The sequence below is a fragment of the Patella vulgata genome, chromosome 6 (genome assembly GCF_932274485.2).
Source record: "Patella vulgata chromosome 6, xgPatVulg1.2, whole genome shotgun sequence".
Classification (NCBI taxonomy): domain Eukaryota; kingdom Metazoa; phylum Mollusca; class Gastropoda; family Patellidae; genus Patella; species Patella vulgata.
The window spans coordinates 61,774,436-61,795,946 of record NC_065884.2 but is presented as its reverse complement, the minus strand read 5'-3'; the positions used below and the strand labels follow the sequence as shown (position 1 = coordinate 61,795,946).

Below are 21,511 nucleotides of genomic sequence, written 5' to 3'. Positions count from 1 at the left end.
ATTCACAATAACACCAGTGTCGAGCAGCTGTATTCAGTTTATAGATTTGCAAACTTCTTAATAAATTTAAAATCAGTGGTAAATGCCATTTGAGAGATTGAGGAATCCCTTGCAAGCTACACCATTGTGAAAATTTGTCAACCTTTGGCATCCCCTACAGATCCTTGAGTGGCATTTAACGATAGAGTACAATAAAAAAACACAATTTATATGAAAAACAATCACTGATTTATACACATATAGAACGTTTTGTACTTAAAAACGATAAGAGAATACTTGTCAAAACATTGTGCTATATGTGTACAAACTATTAACTGTTTTCCATATAAATTGCGTTGTGTGGTTTTTTTTTTAAAGACAAATGTAGTTGATTTACATGCATGTCTACAACAAATGACTACATGTTTAAAACTAGATCAGAAACTATACTCTTTTAATTCTGAAAACATCCCCACCACTATAATATACCACAAACATTTGGATCACAACACCCCTGCTAATCAAGTCTACAATAGAACACACATCAAGTCTCTTTCTTATCATCTAATTTAAAGGCTGCACGTAATTTGGCTGATCTTGCCCTTGGATTCTCTAGACAATCAATATACCTCGGTGCCATCAATTTCTTTGATAATGGCTGCCAACGTTTCTGCATAACCTTTTCCACTTCCTCTTTTGAATGAATGTAATGAGAGTTACGGAAATGGTCTTTTATGGACATATTTGGTTTGTCGTCCAATGAAATTCCGTGAAAATGTCTTTTGACTATTCGATCCTCCAATGAATGGAAAGTTAAAACAACACACACGCCACCTGGTTTGAGAAATTTGTGAACTATTTCTATCCCATTGTTTAATTCATTTAATTCGTTGTTAACGAATATTCGTAGAGCTTGAAATGTTTTTGTGGCAACGTGGGAATGCCGCATCAGTTTATCTTTTCTGTGATCTCTGAAAAGATATTTATTTGACAAGAATTAGTTTTACTTACAATCAAACAATTTTCAGACAACAGATACATTTAAGAAATGATATCCCACAAGGAAAACGTGCTACTGGCTAACCCATATTATGGTTGGGCGATAATGAAAAAATAATATTGTGATAATTTATTAAATATCACGATAAAGATATTATCGTGATAATTTATACATGAGTTTTAAGTAATAAAATTTTAAATATTTGGGCCGAAAATCGTCGCTTGATGTCAAATTATTGTTGCTAACGTCGTCGGTAGATGCCATGATGAAGATTTACCCTAGACAAGCTGGTACTTAATAATGCTATTTCTACTGATGAATTTAATTCTATCAATAGAATGTCATAGGTGATCATGTTGGGACACGATAATTGTCATATCGTGATAATTTTGGTTTTCACGATACACTGTTTTTTCGATATATTTTAAAAAGTTTGATATGATAAAATTGCTAATGATTTTATCATGATATACCGAAAAACCGGGTATATCGCCCAACCCTAACCCATGTGTATACTGACTACCTCAGTCCCATGAAAACTGAGAGAAAAGTGATGTTCGGTTTTGCATTTTTTTAAACCAACTGAAACTACATACACCTTCCTAAACCCCTTCGAACCACCTAAGCCTCAGAACTAACAGTGCTGGCATAATGTCTTTTCATTAAATTTGTGTGCGGCACGCTAGAATAACAAATACTTGGCATTTTTGGTTTTATAAATTTGGTCTGTTTTTGTAGGTACCTAGTACAGTGTAGATGTAAAGGGGGATAACTCACCCAGTAAAGACACTGCTGATAATATTGGCCAACTGTTTGGTTGTCGTAATTTTACCAAAAGCATAGCGAGACTCCACAATAATATTAGCTATTTTCCTGGCCAGACGTTCTTCACCGTATTTTTTTATTATATGGTATAACTCTGGTTCACTCATCATATTGATGACATCGGATGCTGATGGCTGATCTGGTAATCTGCAATATGAGGGAAATATTGATAACTGTAGAGTAAAAATGAAATGGGGTTTAACATCCTACTTTTCTGCACTGACTGGGCTAATGAAGATGGGCTATAGCCCATACAGTGTACTAAGAGGGGAATTTTGCCAGGACAGATAACTACACAGGGGTGGATCCAGGAATTTTTGCAGGAGGGCGTTTGCCAGGTTCCTGTTAAGGAAATTTGACAGTAGTTGGCTATGCATGATGCCATCATTGTCACCACATTACGTAGGGATACATACATACACGGTGAGCTTTTTAAATAGAGAAATCCAACAAATCAATTTTTATTATGAATTAATAGGACCACATTGTGATTCAATTTCATTGAAGCAAAGCATTAATTGAGATACGGTCATATCATGTATGTCTATATCATTATCACGCGCTTTGAATGCCCATCCCATCCCATCATTTGATGATAAAGGATAAAGCACATGACCATGACACTCTTTTCATAAAAGTGTTGTTTTACAAATTTTTTTCATATAGCTGAGCAGGGAGGGGTTTGGTTGGACACTCCAAACTGCCTCTCTGGTTCTGCCCCTGCTACAGTAAATATAGGTATTGTGATTCATGTTTGCTTAAACAGCAGATGTTACTGTCTTATCGGACCGTGTCAACAAGCATGTCCGCGAGACAAATCTCATCGCCTATAATTCAGTTGCATTGGCTGAGAAAGTTCATTGAGATTTTCCAACGAGGTTGCCCCATGTCAGTGGTGCAAGATGGAGGGCCTGACTAGGACAGCTGTCTAGTCGTTTGGATGGGACAGAAAACCAAGGTCCCATGTATACATTGGCGTGCACATAAAAGATCCCTTGGCATTTGGAATTTGATATAAGAGTAGGTTGTAGTGTCGCTGCCTGGGCAAAATTTCTCTCATAGCACATTATATGGCATATGCCAGTCTTCATTAGCTCAGCCGGAGCAAAACAGTAGGACGTTAAACCCCATTTCATTTCATTTCTATAATTAAGTTTAACATGATGTGCCTATAACTAACCTGTTTCCATCCATTCTCATGTCTAATGGTCCATCTTTACTGAGAGCAAATCCTCTATCAGGTCTATCAAACTGCATAGATGAGACACCGACATCAAACAAAACACTATCTAAACTACCTGCTTTAATACCTTTCCTTGTCAACAGCCATTCAAGCTCAGAAAAACGTCCTAACAATGGTATCAGTTGATCATTGCTAAAATACGAAACATAATTTAAAGGAGCTAAATCTCTATTCTCTGGCACCCAGAAATGAACACAAATGGGTCACTACATGTAATATGAATGTATATAAACTGATTTACATTAAATCGTTTCTGTTTTTACTGTAATTTCTAATTGGTTATGTTCAGCGAAATACATGAATGGCAGTCTTTGGTGTCCGTTTTTTCCAGTCTACACCGGTGGTATTCTTCTGAGGGTATGTTTAGCCTCATTCATCGAGTTGCTTCACTACAAATGGCGCTTGAAAGCATTCTGGCATGCGCTTTATGTGTCAATTTTAAATTTTGTATTTAGTCTTAAATATTGGATATCAGAAGCCCATCTTTTCATGGTAAGATTACAACATCAATGTTGATTTAAATTGACCAATAAGTCGTGTTTGCAATGTCAAAGACTGTGGATGATATTGAGTTAAAGACTTGCCTCCTTTAAAACAGTTAAAATAACATATACCTCATTTTTAATGAGAGCATGACTGAATGAAGAATGGATAAGCCATCTAACATCGACCTAATAAACACGGACATACGCCATATGCAGTGTAGCAGCGTACGGTATGAGGTAAATTTTGCATGAACACTGGACAACCAAGCTACAGCCTATTCTTATTTCTACTTCCAAGTTTCAGGGGATATTTAATGTACTACCAATGGTATACACAGGACCACAGCTCTTCGTGCCATCCTAATAACTAGACATTTTTCCTTCCCAGACTCTCCCGTCTGCGAGTATTTAAAACACACAACTTGCAAGTCCACAAGATTTGTTTATATAGATCAAAGGTTGAAATCGTCAAAAATCAATAGGATTCTTCATCCCATGAAGATAAACAGTGTGTATAAATTTCAAAACAATCAGATGATAACTTTAATAGCCTCTAGACTCTTCATAAGCAAAAGTGGACGCCAGACAGATCGGCGGGGGAGATGACAATAAATTCACTGTCAAAATTAAGATGGCTTGCTACCTCCCCAAATAGTGGCTGCGACAACTATATATACATGTATATACAACAACAGTATTGGCCCATTCATGTTTACCTGTATTTTTCTTGTAACTCCAAGGCATAATGGTAAGCAGTTGGATCTCTATCAAGGGCAAGAACTCTTGTATTTGGGGAGACGGCTAAAACTTCACTTGAATGACCTCCAGCACCAAATGTCATATCAAGAAAAGTCTGGAATAAAAGACATTCTATAAGTATAAGCTGCATTCACCACTTTCACCAAGAAAATATGTAATTAATATCAGACAATATCATTTATATAATTGTTCCTTGGCCTCATCTAATTAGGATAAATTTACACAATTGACAGTAAAAAAGGTCTATGTCTACAAGTACGTTTCAACTTACAACAGTCATGGGGGGGTGGATGGCTGAATGGTTAGCATGTGCGCGCTGTATCATAAGGCCTGTCATTGAGTCAACTGGCGTGATTTCGAATCACCGGTTGTACGTAACAAGGTTTAGGGTCGCCTGTCCAACCTCGTGGGTTTTCTCCAGGCCCTCCCACTGCCCTGTCGCACAAGCGAATTATTGAAATAAAATTAAAACCATATGTTAGTCCCAAAATTACCTAGTTTGTGTCATGTGGATGTTACACCCCATTTCTCTCTCTACAACAGTCCTAACTTCGCTCAGAATAAAATAGCCTACATGTATTTGTAATTTAAATGAAATTTTCAATATGTTCATTTTTCATTTTCTATTTTGGAACTAATATAGCAAAAATGGCCAGCTGAGCTCTTTATCTAAATGTTACATAATGCATCTTTAAATATAAGAAGATGTTACCATACCTGTCCAGGTAATGGATTTAGTAACTTCAAAACCTGATCCAACATAACAGGTGTGTGGGGTAAATTTCGCTTTGTGTAATTAGTAGATTTTGGCTTTTCATCATGAACACTTCTTACTGGTGATGATGCAAATACTTTACAATCTTGTACACTGGTACAGTTATTATAACTAAGAAAGGCAAGATCTCTTATATTACTGGCACGGTCTATCTCTGTCCTAAATATATTGAAAGCTCTCCTCTGAGTAATATTTCCACAGATCCCTGGCAGTAATGTTATTAATGTATTACTAAGTTTTTTATGGAAGTTACAGCATGGTATTCTTAAAGTAGCCATTTCTGGAGACAATTATATTCAGTTTAGAAATAATTTCATTCACTTTGTCCTGAAACAGAATAACACTACTCTACTATACAATGAAGACGGTTGAAGTTTGCTTGTTTTAAATATGGGTACCGGTTACTATATATTCAGTTTATTGTATGGTGTAACAAGAATAAAATAGACCCAATCTTTGGGGCACTGCTTGGTTAAGAATATGTCCCCTCTTCATTTGTATACTATTTCTACATTTCTACGTCTATTTCCTACCACACCTGTAAAAAGAAAACAATTTATTAAAGTCTTAACATCATGTCAGAATTACCATTACAAAATGAAATGAAATGATGTTTAACGTCCTACATTTCTGTACCAATTGGGCTAATTAAGCAGGGTATATCCAGCCATGCAGTATGCTATACTGTACATGTAGAACTATAGTGTTTCCACCTACACTTCAACAAATCCAAACTGTCAAGGATCCTTTTAGCAAATATTTCATGCAATCTGATTAAAACACAGATCCTATTTTGTTTCGTTATTTATAGTTCAAAATTTTGTTTTATTTCTCTGTACTACACTAGGATCTGGAAGAGTTGTTATATAATGTTTTGAATGAAGTGAGGGATTTGCCAATGAAACCATCTGTTACGGCGACTTCTTTGCGCGATGCACGGAACTGTGGGTAAACCACTAGAAATGTCTACGCTGATTGATTAATCAATGTCTGACGTCATGCATATGTTCAAAAACCGCTCATACAACTTGTCAGATCCTCATGTAGTGTAGGCCATCGAAAGTATAAAAAAACGAAACGAAATATAGATTTATATTATTATCAGATTGATGTTCATGCCATGTTTTTACCTACATGAACCAAGACGTGACTTCCCACACTAACTGATCAGATCTACATGTACGCATGTATGGAGTTGAAGACATCCAACATATAAGTTTTACTAAAGAAACAAAACACAATCCATCAGATTGGGTGTTACTAGTAAAACAACTTGTAATATCAAATTAGGTTAGAAGTATTATTTGTATGTTTTTTGTTAGTACTGTTGATTGGAATCCTGCAAATTGACTGGCATCAGAGGGATTGAGCTTTTTTCTGACTATTTCCAGGCTTGAAACTAGAGATGATTCATCTCTGCCCTACACATGTATTAAAATGATAACACTAACAGAGAGGGTAGTGATATGAATCTATTTCAAGACACTGGCATAGCCGATGTGAATCGCTCCAGGTGTAAAATGCTTCGGAAAAACTTCAAAGTATCAGTCACATGATCCAAAAAGTTGAAATCTGACTTATTCAATGGACATGATTTGAGATATTGCTGAAGATTTAAAACTTTTTAAGTGAGTTAAGTTTAATTTATTGGTAATGTATTGTACAGTCTCAATTTCCAAGAAGCTGAATGTTTGGGACGCTTACAGCTAGCCTCTGAATCCATTCACTTAATCACTTAATCTGAAATGTGTGTTTGTTTGTGATTTCTGCATATTGTGTCTTGTCCGTAGATTTGTTTTGTTTAATTATGTGTGGTGCAGTCCCCATGCACTTACTATAACGCTATATTACTAATAATAGTATTAGTAACTCATGGTAAATGAAATGCTGAATGAAATGATATTGAAATAGCAAACAACAAATCCATCCTGTTTTGGCAAGCTCTCCTAACCAAAACATTTACCATTCATAATTAAGAGTATACCGGTACAATTTATTTCCTTGTTTAACACACATGGTAAGGGTGAAGCTATTATTGTCGTGTCAACAAACGTCGTCTGCTCTCACGATGTGTGTTATTACTAATCTCTACTTTCAATTTCTATTCATTTTTTAGGGTCGACTTTCCAAATACGCAATTCAATAATTCCTAGTTCAATCAGGAACCCGTATCAGTGTTTCATAAACTACAAAATAATGCCAGGAATCATGGTTTCCAATTGGTAACTAAGTAGTAGTCATATAATGAGAAAAAACTTAACTTTTACAGTAGTTTTTTTAACCGGTAACAATTTTGTGACTCACAGGAAATAAAAGCCCGCCACCTACCGGCAGATTTAGGTCAGCCGGAAGTCGTCAAAACACAAAAAGTGTCAAATGAAATAAAATCCACTAAATGAAACATTAGATTGTGCTGGTAGCTAGCCAAAATGCGGACGGATCAAAAATTATTTTGCTTGAAGCTGTCGCTGGTTTTATTTATTGTGCTATTATTGGTAAGTAATTATTTCTTTGTGGAAATTTATTTACAGCCACTTGGCAGATTGCTGCCATCGCCGACGACTGTTCACAACAAGGCAGTGCCATTCAGAACAGTGTCATTTTCTTCAGACATCACATTCTGAAGACGTCTAGGTTTGACTGTCCTGTTTCCTTTTCTGAAAGCCATTACAAAAGAGACTGTAAAGTTGTTAAAGTATAATATCAGGCTAAAAGTTATTGTTTATAATAATCCAGACTGTTAGTGTTGTTAATGTTAAAAATATTGCCCCCACTAACTTAGTCACTATAGTCAGTATAGATTTAGTTCTAGTAGGGAGTGTAAATGGATTATGTTTATAATGAAATTTATAAAGGACTAATCTGTATTTACAAATGATTATCTGTCAGTTTTTATTTTCGTTTCATCGTGTCTTGACCTACATGACATGTACCTAACATTAAATCATTTTATTTGTACCGGACCGATATGTTTTTTTAATGTACGTACATGTTGGCCAAACAAATGTATAGAAATTGAGAAATAGAAATAAATAATCCTTCAGGAAATTGAGATCTATTATTAATTATGTGTCATGTTTTGCACTTTTCAATATTTGTAAAATTGACAAAATGTGAGTGTTTATGAATTAAATAATATGAATAGGCTAGCATGCCTAACAATAAACTATAACATAATAAACAAACTATAGAAATATCTTACAGAATAAATAGAAGTTAAAGATCATTTGGCTCTATTGTTATGAACCTTAAAATAGAATAAAATGTGCTAAAAACACATATGTGTATTAACGTGATATGAATATAATACCGATATGATTATATTTAATTTTTGAATTTTGTATTGTAATTTCTAATTAATTGTGAATCGGTCATTCCTAATTACTTTTGTGAGATAGGGTGGTTGAGTGCCCGAATGGTTAACATGTGCACGTGGGATCAGGTCTGCCCAACCTCTGATTTCCTCCGACTGCCAAAGACCCCCTATACGCAATTGAATTTTTGAAATAGAATTAAACCATATATTATGAGTCCCAAAATGACTGTGTTTGTGTCGAGTGAACATTAAACCCCATTTCTCTCTCTCTTTCCGATTTTTCGACGTGGTTTCCCCTTGTCAGTGGTGCAGAACGGAGGGCCTGACAAGGACAGCTGTCTAGTCCTTCGGATGATACAAAAAATCGAGGTCCCGTGTATACATTAGAATGCAATTAAAAGATCCCTTGTCAGTTGGAATTCGATATAAGAGTAGGCGATAGTGCCGCTGCCCGTCTTCATTAGCCCAGTATAGGAGCAGAACAGTAGGACGTTAAACTCCATTTCATTTCTTTCTTTCGTAGGATATATTTTTCTTTGTTCATTACAAATGTCTCCCAAAACCATAGAAATACCCAACTACCCACTCCACTGATTATAAAATTTCATTACTGTATGTCTTAAATATTGGATGTTAGGATCTCATATTTTCACGGCAAGATAACAAGATCAACATACATGTATTGAATTTTAATTTGTGTTTAACTTCGAGTGTTACAGAAAATATTGAGTTAGAGGATAAGCTCCTTTACCACATTTCATTTTTTTTAGCCTTTTATGTAATGTACATTTATGGTAAATGTGTAGATTACCGGTATATATTGTACTTTGTAGTACATACTTGTACATGGGTCTTTTGGGAGGAGATTAATAAAGAAATTGCTTGTAATAATAGGCAAGTTATTCAACATACCCAAGACAGTGTCTGTGAAGCTTATCTAATTAGCAAGAATCCTGTATTATATTTTCTTGATCGTTTTGATAAAACAGTAAACAAGTTTTATTAATGAGAGGAAGACCCACTTAAGTTTAATTTGTTTTCTTTTGTCATTTACCGGAACTTAGAATGTTTCATTTTGACACTTGACTTCATTATGATTGTTCTTTTTAAGAATTTTATTGTAATTTCAACTAGAGTAAGCTAATACAATGAAGAACAGTTAGATTGTTAAGTGGATACTACTTAGATTATTCGGATAGGCTCACTTTTATAACATTTAGCTTCCATTCCTCTAGTGGCCGAGTCTAAAGCTAAAAGCTACATGCTGTATGTAGTGTTCAACATCATGTAGTAGTACATGTCATTTCTTTGCTAGTGGAAAATATTAGCCAAATTAAATAATGTATACAAATGTATAACACAAAAATACCATATCCCAATTTATTTAAGTGGTGAAAACACAATTGTACCGTATCAGTCTACATATGTGGATTCTATTTGATGCAAAGATATAAAAAGAATATATTATACAAATTAAAGAATATATACAAAAATATCATAAAAATAATGGATGTTGGTACTTGTATAATAAGTGATGAAACACAATGGATTTTAAGCCAATATAGATTGATTCCTATGGAAATTTTGTAAAAAGCAGAATATGGTGTGGACCTCATGTTGGTACAAATGATGGTGATTACTTAATTACCCGTTGATTAATTGATAGTTAATGTGTATTACACGTAGATTTATATAGCTTAAGTAGTAAATTACACAAACATAAATCACACGCTTAATTAACAACATAACATCCACTATTATAAGCTTACATGCTTGATCGGATTATTCCACTAACGAAATTTCAAAATCATTTAATTGTTTAGTCATTCACATCAAACCAAATTGAATATCCCATGTGCATTTTCTTGGTTGGTGCACAAAAGTAAGTTGTTGAATCTCTCAGGTTGGTTAGAACAAATTAGAACTTTTATTATTTAAAGACAGTTTGGTTAGAACAGATTATATATAGAATTTTTTTATTAAAGACAGTTTGAACCTCAATAAACTTTAGTAATACTAATTGCTCCTTTGTCCTAGACTGAGATAAACATGTACCGGTTGCTCACTTAAACAAACAGAGGGACGTGGGGGGAGGGAGTTAACATCCTCTCAACACAGAAACAACACTGTAGGTCATTTGGTGACTATTAGGGTAGATTTTTATTTAAATAACTGTAGGACCCAGAGAAAACCAACCAGGTTAGGTAGTCCACTCAACTCCTTGTTTCACAAACTTGTGATAGAAACCATATATAACTTGACGAAAGAAAAAAAAACTTAAAAAATCCTAAATCTAGTGCAATCGACCATTTGCTAACCAAACTCCCCTCTTGAAACATTATGCCTGTTGCAGTTTATTTGGGTGACTTGTCATAATCCTTATCAATCAATTTTACTCCAACTTTATTTAGAATCCATAAAATCACACGGTACAGTATTGAATTATTTTCTGTACAAATTTATTCTTGAATTTAAATTTCTTTATTGATTGCTTTTTCGGAACAAACATAATGCCTTCGTTATTTGAATAAAAAGATTTCCTAGTGAATCCAACAACACACTTTATGTAGGCTGACATGGTGTGTCCGCAAGTATTTTGTTGACATATTGAGAAAGACCAAAAGAATTCGACGGTGGGTAGTAAATTTGTCACAATAGTGTGGGATCTAATCTTTGTTTATATTAGTGATTAAGGAATGGGTTAGGATGTGTGACTTTAGAGTTGATTAATTCTATTGATTGTGGAAGGGCGAGATCATTCAGTTCATAACTATAGACTTAGTTTGTTGTTGGCCAAGCTGATACGCATCGTTGATTTTATATTATCAATGACGACATAAGTCGGTGATGCAAGAAGATTTATATCTTGAAAGCTTATATTTATTGTCTATTGTGTGTATCAGTGGATTGTAAATGATCTGTAGGCAGAGGAAATTCTTGTCAGTATTCATCAAAGAAATTTAGATAACTTTCAAATGTACCTTATTAATGATGACAAGAGATAGGGTCTAGGGATAGTCCTTAATAAAGTTCTTATTGATAAAGCAAGTGGATGATGTCAGTACATGTATATCCACATAGAGAATGTGTAGTAACCCAAGATGGACACAGAAATAGGCCTACACCCCTACATAAATTTCTTTTTCCTACTAAAGGTGGCTTGGAGCATTATGTTCACACATTACATAAAGAGAGATTAATTGATTAAAATAGCACACCTACCTTATCTTAAAAATAAAATTTACTAATTAATAATTTTTTTTATTATTTAACATGTGTATTTAATGTTATCATATTAGATCATTGAAGTGACATTTTAAAGTCTTTGAACATCATTTGAGGGATTGTTACCTTACAAACTACAATATTGTCAAAGCTAAATTTCTAAAAAGATCATTCCAAAAATTCTTTTCAATAATTAGTCAACACAAGCTAATCACCACCATTGATTTTCGCCAAAATCTTTTGATCCAAGTAAATTCTTGAATTATATTCTGCCAACTTGTTTTACTGCCGTTAAACGTTTAAACCCCTCAAGAAATAACAACCAATCCCTAAGTCAATCTGGCAGACAATACGTCATGTTGCCAGTTAGTGATACCCTTACATTTTTGCCCAGTGCTTGCCTCGGGGCTTTTTTTTTCAGGTAATCCGGTATTTTTCAAGTAAGATTGGGCGTCTATACTTTCCATACCAAATTTGACATACTTTTAATTGAAATAACCACCCGATACATACTTTTGTGGGAATGTATGTTTAAACTATGTTTGTTTGGATAGTTATTCACATGAAAAAGCCTATAATCAACGTGATAGAACATTAGATGGCTGAGATTTAAATGGATTATAACAGCTGTGACATTTTAAAATTTAATGGCAGACTGGATAATCAAGACTTAGCCTGGATTGTCAAGTACCATTGCCAAGATAATAAACAGTCTTCGCTCAGAATAAAGTAATTTGAATGAAATTTTCAATATATTCCTTTCGCATTATCTAGATATGTATTTTTGAACTAAGTATAACAGGAACGGTCAACTCTTTATCTAAATTTTAGTAATGCATCATTTATAAGCCATGCAAAATTTGATATTTTCCCAAAAATGCAAATGACGCAAAATAGACTTTAAGTACATACCCTACACAGTAATTATAATGCTACGAAAATTAGTTGCTATTTTTTGTTTCAAGAAATGAGTGCAATTTATTTTTTTGTTTCAAAAAATGAGTACAATTTATTTTTTTGTTTCAAAAAATGAGTACAATTTATTTTTATGTTAACTTACATACCTAATAATAAATTGATTTTTTATCTTTAAAAAAATTGATTTCCTTTCTTTAGAATTTCATTATTCACATGGGCGTGAGGGCTTAAAAAAATCAGTTGCTTTTTTTTGTACCAAGATATGAGTACAACATATTTTGCACTTAAAACGTCTAAAAAAAAATTCATTGTTTAAATGCAAGATGACTGACATATCTCAGTAGTGAAAATGTGAAAAACTGTTACTATTTACAACTAAATTTAATTATCCTCATTTTTAAAAAACAAACAGAGAGCTTCGGTGATCCAGTGGAAGATGCTGGCTGGGTGGCTGGCTGGCTAACCAAAAGCTCAGACAGGGTTCGATCTTGGTGTTGGCCCAAAAAGATCCTAAGTATTTTCCGATGAAGTTTTCCCCTTGCCATTGATATAGGATGGAGGGTCTGGCAAGGACTGTCTAGAAGTTATATTTGAAATGTACAAAAAAACGGGGATTTGTGTGCATGGATGGTAAACGATCCCTTGACAGTTGGAATTTGATATAAGAGTAGGCCGTAGCACACTGCATGGCATAATGTTTTGTTGATCTGCTGAAAGGAGCAGGTTCGCAATGACATCAAGGGGGCACAAATGGTTAGCGTTTGCGCGCAGTATCATAAGGTCTGTCATTGAGTCAACTGGTGTGGTTTCAATTCCCCACTTGTACTTAACAAGGAGTAGTGTCGTCTGTCCAAACTTATGAGTTTTCTCCAGGTCCTCTGGTCCTGCTAAAGACCCTTATGCGCAAGAGAATTATTGAAAAAAAATTGAACCATATGTTAGTCCTGAAATGACCTAGTTTGTGCCAAGTGGATGTTAAACCCCACCCCTCTCTCTCTCTCTTTATATAAAAATACATTATTTTAATCCCAAATAACACAACTAATATTAAACTTGAGTAGCATTATTAACTGCATGAGCACATTTAAATACAAGTTGTACTAACATTTATATGGAATACAATACTAATTTGAGCTAAATAACGATTTGTAAATTGAGTTAGAAATTAGAATTTATGGGATTTTAATTTCGGAACAGAACTGTATAAGCTTTATTAAGTACTGTATGTATGGCATTACATATATACGGTACATTGGAAGTTGGAATTTAAAGAAGCAGTCTCAAATATAGGAAATATAATTGGTTTAATCTGTGTGAACAGCTCTGTTTAGAAACCTATAGTCCTAATATATGCAACTGTCTGAAGTACTGTTCGCCTTTCACAGAACAAAAGTAGGGCATTATTTCATTTCCTTTTCGCAATTCCATGTGGGGTTGGTGACTAGCAATTGCCCAAATTCACACTGTGTAAGTGTATGGATATGCAGTGATTGCTCGGATTATCAATTGACTCATTCAATAGAACTATGCTATTCTGTATTGCTCAATATTTTGATTTGATATATTGATGTACACAAATTCACGCTTTGTCACTTGTCAGGCATAATCAGTGTTTTTATTGATATTTTTAATACATGTCTGGCACTAAGTTCACAATGTCAGGAACTAGTTTATTTTGTCCGCTACAACTAATGCTGTTATTTCCAGACCTGCTAAAACCCTACTTTAATCAAAGGACATCCTGTAAATTGCAAGTCTTCTCCTTTAATACTTGGTACACATTTTTCATGTATTCGTTATTTTATATGATTCACAAGAACATTTGTTAGAAATAGACAGCCAGTGAGACTTTAGCCGGTCTGGTTTTTATTTTAAACACACTACATCCTGTAGAATTCAGCCCACGATGACATAAAGATTTAACTGGTGTACATATCACCAGTCTATCACACCATACATGTCAATATCACATGTTTTCTTTAATTTCTACTTCTATATCAAGTAATATTCATCAGTTTCTGGGTTGAATGAATATAAATAAAATATTTTTAATTAAATGGCAACACATTTCCGCGATATGTGATATCACACATTATTAGTGTATATCTTCTATATACATGTTTGTTTATTTGCTACATGTACTTCATAATAACTATCATTTTTACGAGAAATTGCGTAGTGCTAATGCTATTTATTTTGTGTTTGGTAGCCATGGTGGTGCAGTGGCGCAGTGAGTAGGACTTTGGCCCGATCCCTGCATTGGCCGAAAAAGGTCATCAGAATTTTCTGACGTGGTTCCCCCTTGTCAGTAGTGTAGGACAGGGGGCCTGGCAAGGGGCAATGTATAGTCAATCGGAAGGGATGAAAAACTGAGGTACTGTGTACGTACACATTGGTGTGCATGTAAAAGAACCCTTGACAGTTGGAATTCGAAATAAGAGTAGGCCATAGTGCCGGTGCGCGGAAAAAAAGTCACAGGAAAAAAGTCACAAATTTGCCTAGGTAAAAAAAACACAGGAAAAAAAGTCACAGTTTTTTTTATTACATCTCAAATTCAATAACAATATAAACAATAACACATATTTAACCTTTCATTACACATATGTTCATTACACAGATGTAACCAGACTGTTTTAGTCTTTAGAAATCAGCACATTTTGATATCATAGCACATTTGACGTATTAGCACATATGGCATATCAGCACATCTGACATTTTAATACATTATAGCACATTTGTCTGCATCTTTACAAACTTCTTCTTGACCTTCCTGACAGATGGATTTCCGATGGCATCCTGGGCGACGACAGCCTGGACTGTCAAAGACAAATAACTTAAAAGATCAAAGATATATCATATACTCACCCTACAATACAATATATAAGTTGTGACTTTTTTACCTGTGTTTTTTTTACTGTGACTTTTTTACCTGTGACTTTTTTTCCTAGATTCATAGTGCCGCTGTCAGGGCAATATTTCCCACATGGCACACGGCATGACGTATGCCCATCTTCATTAGCCCAGTAGTCACAGACAGCAGAATGTTATACTCCATTTCATTTCTATTTTGTGTAGTATTTAATGATGAAATTGACAATTATCAATTATTTGTCCCTAATTCAGTGGCAGGTAAAATAACAAATCAATGATGGAAATGTTAATGAAGCGAAATTCTACAAAAATTGGACCAAATTTCTTAATTTGATTACAATCAAATTTCATTGTGTATTTACTCTTGAGATCTTATACAATTTACACAGTACTAAGTAAACAAACGAGTAAATAAGGCATCTGTTACATTGTCAGGCACGAATTCAGGTCTTTTCAACCACAAACATTCTGCTACATTGTACCTGTCTTTTTTTTTATTTGGGTGTGTGTGTGTGTGGGGGGGGGGGGTACAGGTTTGTCCTTTTATCATTGTTATTAATGATATTTATTTCACAAAGTTCAAAAAGTCTGGCATTAATTCATTAGTGGCTGACATTTTGTTAGGATACGGTATACAACTTATGTAAGTCATTATTTCTATGCTTATTTTAGATTTGAGTCATAGACAGGGTAGTTTAGTGGTGAAATCACAAGGTCTATCTGTCATTGAGTCCAGTGGCATGGCTTCGACTCCCTGCTTGTATGTGACAAAGAGTAGGGTTGCCTGTCCAACCTTCTGGGTTTTTCTCTGGATCCTCTGGTTTCCTCCCACTGCTAAAGACCCTATTCTCAAGCAAATTGTTGAAATAAAATTGAACTATGTTAGTCCTGAAATGACCTAGTTTGTGTCAAGTGGATGTTAAACCCCATTTCTCTCTCTTTAAAAATAACTTAATTACATGTACATAATAGTCTGTCAATATATTTTCATTTGGTTAGTAAATGGAATCCAAAAATTGTATTATGTAAGATTCAGATAAAGAGCTGACAGTTATAGTAGCTTAAAAATAGATAATAAAAAGGGAATATATTGAAAATTTGAGTCAAATTACTTTATTCTGAGCAAAGTTATCATGTTTTGCAGAATATTGTAGTCTCAATTTTCAATACTACCATTGATACAATAATAAACAAACAAAATCTCCATTATCCATATTTAAATTGAATTATTGAATGGTGAGTGTGTTTCAATCCATTAAACATTACGACCACCCTACAGTCTAGAGAGTTGATTATGGATTTGTCATGTAAATAAATCCATTAATAATTTATATAACACTTGAGGCCAAAAAAAAGATTTATATGTAGCTCTCACATAATGCCTCTTTGATTTATAAAAACTGCATAAATCTGTGTGTTACTAAAAGTGTTTTATAAATATCACTATGGTGGATATACCTAATGAAAATAAGTTGACCAGTTGTTTTATGGTTATTTTTCTTTGTTGAACTGTGTTTTGTCTGCATTATTATTCTTTTGTTCATATCAGTTCATTCATTGATAGCTAACATTAAACTATTTTTCATTGTTGTACATTAAACGAGCAGTCTTTATAATTTATTCTTTTGTCTTGTATAATATGAAAAGATGTGATTTGGCTGTGTTATTCAAATTGCTTTGTTGTCAGCTTAGAAATTATTTTATTATTTGTAATGAGAGAGTGAAAAGTTGGGTTTAACATCCAATCAACACTAAACTAGGTCATTTCTGGACTAACATGCTACATTTTATTTCAATCAATTCCATCTTTCATGTACATATAGGTGTCTTTAGAAGTGAAACTTGACAAATAGTTGAGATACATACATATATAAGTTAAACATATAAGTAAAATCAGAAATTTGAGAAAAATGGCCTGACGATTCGTTTGATAGCGATGAAAGTACCAGCCAAAAATTTGATTTTTAGTGTTTTTTCTCTAATACTTGAATTTTACTTATATACATACATATACATTATATATATATAGTCAATTTAAATATCAGGATCAGTATACTTGCCAAGAAATTTTGAATACAGTATCTAACACACAAATACATTTATATATCCAATGTTTGATCTTCTCTTTAATTTATAAGAAAGCTCAACAAACAAACTTTTATGTTCATTTTTATTCTCCCATATTTCACTTTGGTGTATATTGACAGCATACCTACATGTACGCAAATCGCGAGACGGTGAATCGCGAGAAACTGAATCAATTTTTTTACCATTCTTTTTTTGATGGTTATATTTTTATGTTGCTTCAGTAAATAATTCTGTCATTCTTAATTAAACACCTATAAATTGTTTTGTCCTTATTTTGATCCATATGAATATCGTGATATAAAACATTTTTATTTCTTTGACTTTGACAGTACTAAAAATTCTCGCCATAAAAATCTCAATTATTCATTTATCCTGTTGTTGTCTTTTTAAATATTGACCTGGTTATGAATTGCAATATGAATCGCATCATAGTACCTGAATCGCAATACGTATCAGAGCGTGACTGCAGTCGCAATACCCAGCACTAACATGTTTGTCATTCCGTCTTTTCACCATTCTTATAACTTTTGTAGATTTAAAAATCTTTCTTCCAAACTGATTTTTCTTTTCACCTGCCAGCCAGGTCCAGAAAGTGTGACTGCAATAACAGCAATGCCAATGCCACCTAGCCTATATTACTCCCAGGTCCGAGCTACTATACACTAAATTTCAGTCCCGGGACAGCCCTAGTTTAGCCGTCAACTCTGAACAGACAGACAAATGACAGCACATATTAGTACAGTAAAATAGTATATTCTCGATTGTCATTGCTACGATCATGAACAAAGTCTCGATTACCCAATCTTTACATTAGATCATTAAATCATAAATGGCGATTGTGTTTTTATCCATTCAAAATCACTGCCATCTGATGGTCTAGAGAGTTGGTTATGGGTTTGCAATGTCTGAGTAATAATTTTAAAAAACATTTGAAACCGAAAAAAAGATTTTCAATAGGAAGATTTAATTAGCTCTTATTACGTCTGTAAACAAATAATTTATAAGGTTCTTTGATTATATCGTCATAAGTGTAAGTGTCCCATAATACCGAGTTGATCGTTAAGCGACATTTCACTGTATTGTCAAATTGGCACATTGTCTCTCAAATGCAATTTTGATTTTCTCCTTGTCAACAGATCAGGACATTTGGTTTACAATTGACATTTTCTTCAAACTTGAACATCCAGACACCTGGTGATTATCGGAATTTATTACCGGGTATGCAGTTACAGAATATGAGAAAAATGTTACTAGAATAGAAAACCAGAATGTTTTACCAACTCTTCAAATATCTTTTATTATTAGTATCATGATTTTTGCATGTGACAATATTCTGACCAAGACTACTAAAGCCTCTAATAATCAGTAATAGTTTTATTTGAGAACAAACAACACTTCAAGAGGAGGCAATGTTTACTTTGGCACCGACTCTTGTCTCAAGAATGCCGCCAGTTTTTCACATGTCAACATCGGAAGCTGTGATCAAATGTTACCGTCGACTTGATCGCCTTATAAAGACGCACTTGGTACAATGGCTTAACCGTTTAATTTGTGATGGTTATTGACGGACTTAAAGTAGAGATAAAAATGTGTTGACTATTGTGTATCTCTTATTTATTTTAAGATGAAATGATCGTTATTATTTGAACCTCTGCATTGAAACATTATGATGAGATGTTGGAATGATACAAATAGAAAGTAATAAAAAAAATAATGTAAAATATTTAGTTACACAGACATATAAAGATGGCTGATGGAAATCAATATTAAACATTGGTAAAGTATGATTAAATGGTTGAATGGACCAGATAGAAATTAAAGATCAAAATCAAATCAAATGTTGTTATAGACACATACAGATTTAAATCATTAGGCGCAAATGTAAACTTCAAATGGCCATAACTTATGTTAAAGGTGCAACAAGCCAATTTGTAATGACTTGTCATTAGGTGGTTGTGTTAGCCAAGTTATAGGGCACACTGGCCTCTTGATGGAACATTCTGGGTTCAAATCTTAAAGTGTCCAACTGTTCTGCTCTGACTAGGCTAATCAAGACAGGCTTATGCCATACAGTGTGCTATGAGGGAGAAATGAAATGGGGTTTAATGTCCTACTGTTCTGCTCCTAAACTGGGCTAATGAAGACGGGCATACGCCATACAGTGTACTATGAGGGAAATTTTGCCCGGGCAGCGGAACTACGGCCTACTTTTATATCGAATTCCAACTGCCAAGGGATCTTTTACATGCACGCCAATGTGTACCTCGGTTTTCCGTCCCATCCGAATGACTAGACAGCTGTCCTTGTCAGGCCCTCCGTCCTGCATCACTGACAAGGGGGAATCACGCCGGAAAATCTGGATCGAACACCCAACCTCCAGGCTAGCGAGCCAGCGTCTTACCCACTTAGCCACGTGATCCCCGCTATGAGGGAAATTTTGTCCAGACAACGACGCTACAGGGAAATTTTGGCCAGACAACGACGCTACAGCCTACTCTTATATCGAATTCCAACTGTCAAGGGATCTTTTACTTGCATGCCAATGTGTACACAGGGCCTGTTTTTTGTCCCATCTGAATGACTAGACAGCTATCCTTGTCAGGCCCTCCATCCTGCACCATTGACATGGTGAAACCATGCCACGAAGAACCGTTAGCACTTATGGGGTTGACAGGGAAAGTGTTCCCTTGAGAGTGTAAAATAAAACTTCATGAGGAGTAAGCTGGTTTGCTCAGAATTATATTACTGTTTAAACTTATTCATTTAAGAACAATGCAAGTTTGAAAACAGTAGAAACCATTGTAAACTTTAATTGATCATAACTATAGTTGGAATTTATTATAGAATTTATTAGTTTGAATAATACATGGTTGGATCAAAACGTGTATAGTTTTAAAGTGTATATTAACTTTTATTCCGGCTAGCTTGCATGGGCTTTAACATATTACTTTCCTATAATAGCCAGTCAAATGAAGAAGAGATTACGCCATGCAGTGTGTTTCATCCAATTCCATCTGTGAAGGGTTTTTAAGTGTATGCCGACATGTACACCTAAGTTTTTTGTTCCATCTAAACGATTAGACATACTTCCCTAGGTCCTTCTTCCAGTACCACAAATCCAGAGGAACTATCTCGACAAACACTTACTCTCATCAGAGCCACCATGGCACCCTAGGGCTTTACCATTGATCGTTTTGGTGAGAGTACAATGTACTTCTGATTATGTACATGTACGGTTGGTGATTTTCCGTTGAAAGCTCGGAATTGGCCTCCAGTATAGAAATTTACTTTTTGAAACAGAACATCACAGAAACACACATCTCACTTATTTTTTCTTCAAATATCAGTAAAAACTCGAAAATATCGATCAAGTTTCCTGTCTGTTGTGTATTTATCACTCGATTATTGCTGTAATATCAGAATGTCAATCAATGGATCATTATAAGGTAAACCAGGTGTACTTTTTTGTTTTCGGACCATGATATCATTCTGTTGTTGACTAGAATATATTTACCTGCATTCTGCCAATAAAGTTTTATTCCACACTTTTATTTTAACAGTTTTTTTCTCACACAAACTAAAGACGGTGTAAGTAAAGGGAAATGTTGATTGTGTGACATCTCACAGAGTACGTTACCTTGTGACTGATGTCTTCTATAAATAGGGATCGTGAAGAGAGAGACCACTCAACACAAACTAGGTCATTTCGGGACTAACACATGTTCAATTTCAATTTTATTTCTATAATTCGCTTGCGGGTAGGGGTCTTTGGCAGTGGGAGGAAACTGGAGGACCCTGACAAAACCCACGAGGTTGTACAGGTGACCCTACTCCTTGTCACGTACAACCCGGGATTCAAAACCATACCACCAGTTGACTCAATGATACAGCATGCACGTGCTAACCATTCGACCATCCACCCTCCCCAGGGATCGTGAAACTCAATCTGATCCCAACCACTAAACGTATTGGTTTTATAGAGATTTAGATTTATATTAAAAAGATATTTTGGAATAATCATTTAATT

The 21,511-nt window shown here is 34.5% G+C and overlaps 2 protein-coding genes across 4 annotated transcripts in view; one reads left to right on the top strand and one right to left on the bottom strand.

Annotated features, from left to right (window-relative positions):
- Window positions 1-30: 30 nt before the first annotated feature.
- LOC126825633 (probable methyltransferase-like protein 15 homolog) lies at window positions 31-7,278 on the bottom strand. Of its 3 annotated transcripts, none has more exons than XM_050555359.2 (6): window positions 6,902-7,278; window positions 5,009-5,604; window positions 4,249-4,385; window positions 2,985-3,179; window positions 1,757-1,951; window positions 31-950 (listed from the first exon to the last, which is right to left on the bottom strand). In XM_050555359.2, the coding sequence occupies exons 2-6, from the start codon at window positions 5,342-5,344 to the stop codon at window positions 524-526; spliced, it is 1,290 nt and encodes a 429-aa protein (XP_050411316.1). In that variant the 5' UTR covers window positions 5,345-5,604; window positions 6,902-7,278; the 3' UTR covers window positions 31-523. The 3 variants fall into 3 exon arrangements, with proteins under 3 accessions (XP_050411316.1, XP_050411317.1, XP_050411315.1); XM_050555360.2 differs by having other exon boundaries at window positions 7,030-7,278; XM_050555358.2 differs by lacking the exon at window positions 6,902-7,278 and adding an exon at window positions 6,197-6,298.
- A 128-nt stretch (window positions 7,279-7,406) lies between these two features.
- LOC126825646 (tetraspanin-18) overlaps window positions 7,407-21,511 on the top strand; it is a 31,376-nt gene continuing 17,271 nt past the window's right edge. The window contains exon 1 of the mRNA XM_050555392.2: window positions 7,407-7,561. Coding sequence (XP_050411349.1) covers window positions 7,496-7,561 — 66 coding nt within the window. The 5' untranslated portion in view covers window positions 7,407-7,495. The remainder of the gene's footprint in view (window positions 7,562-21,511) is intronic.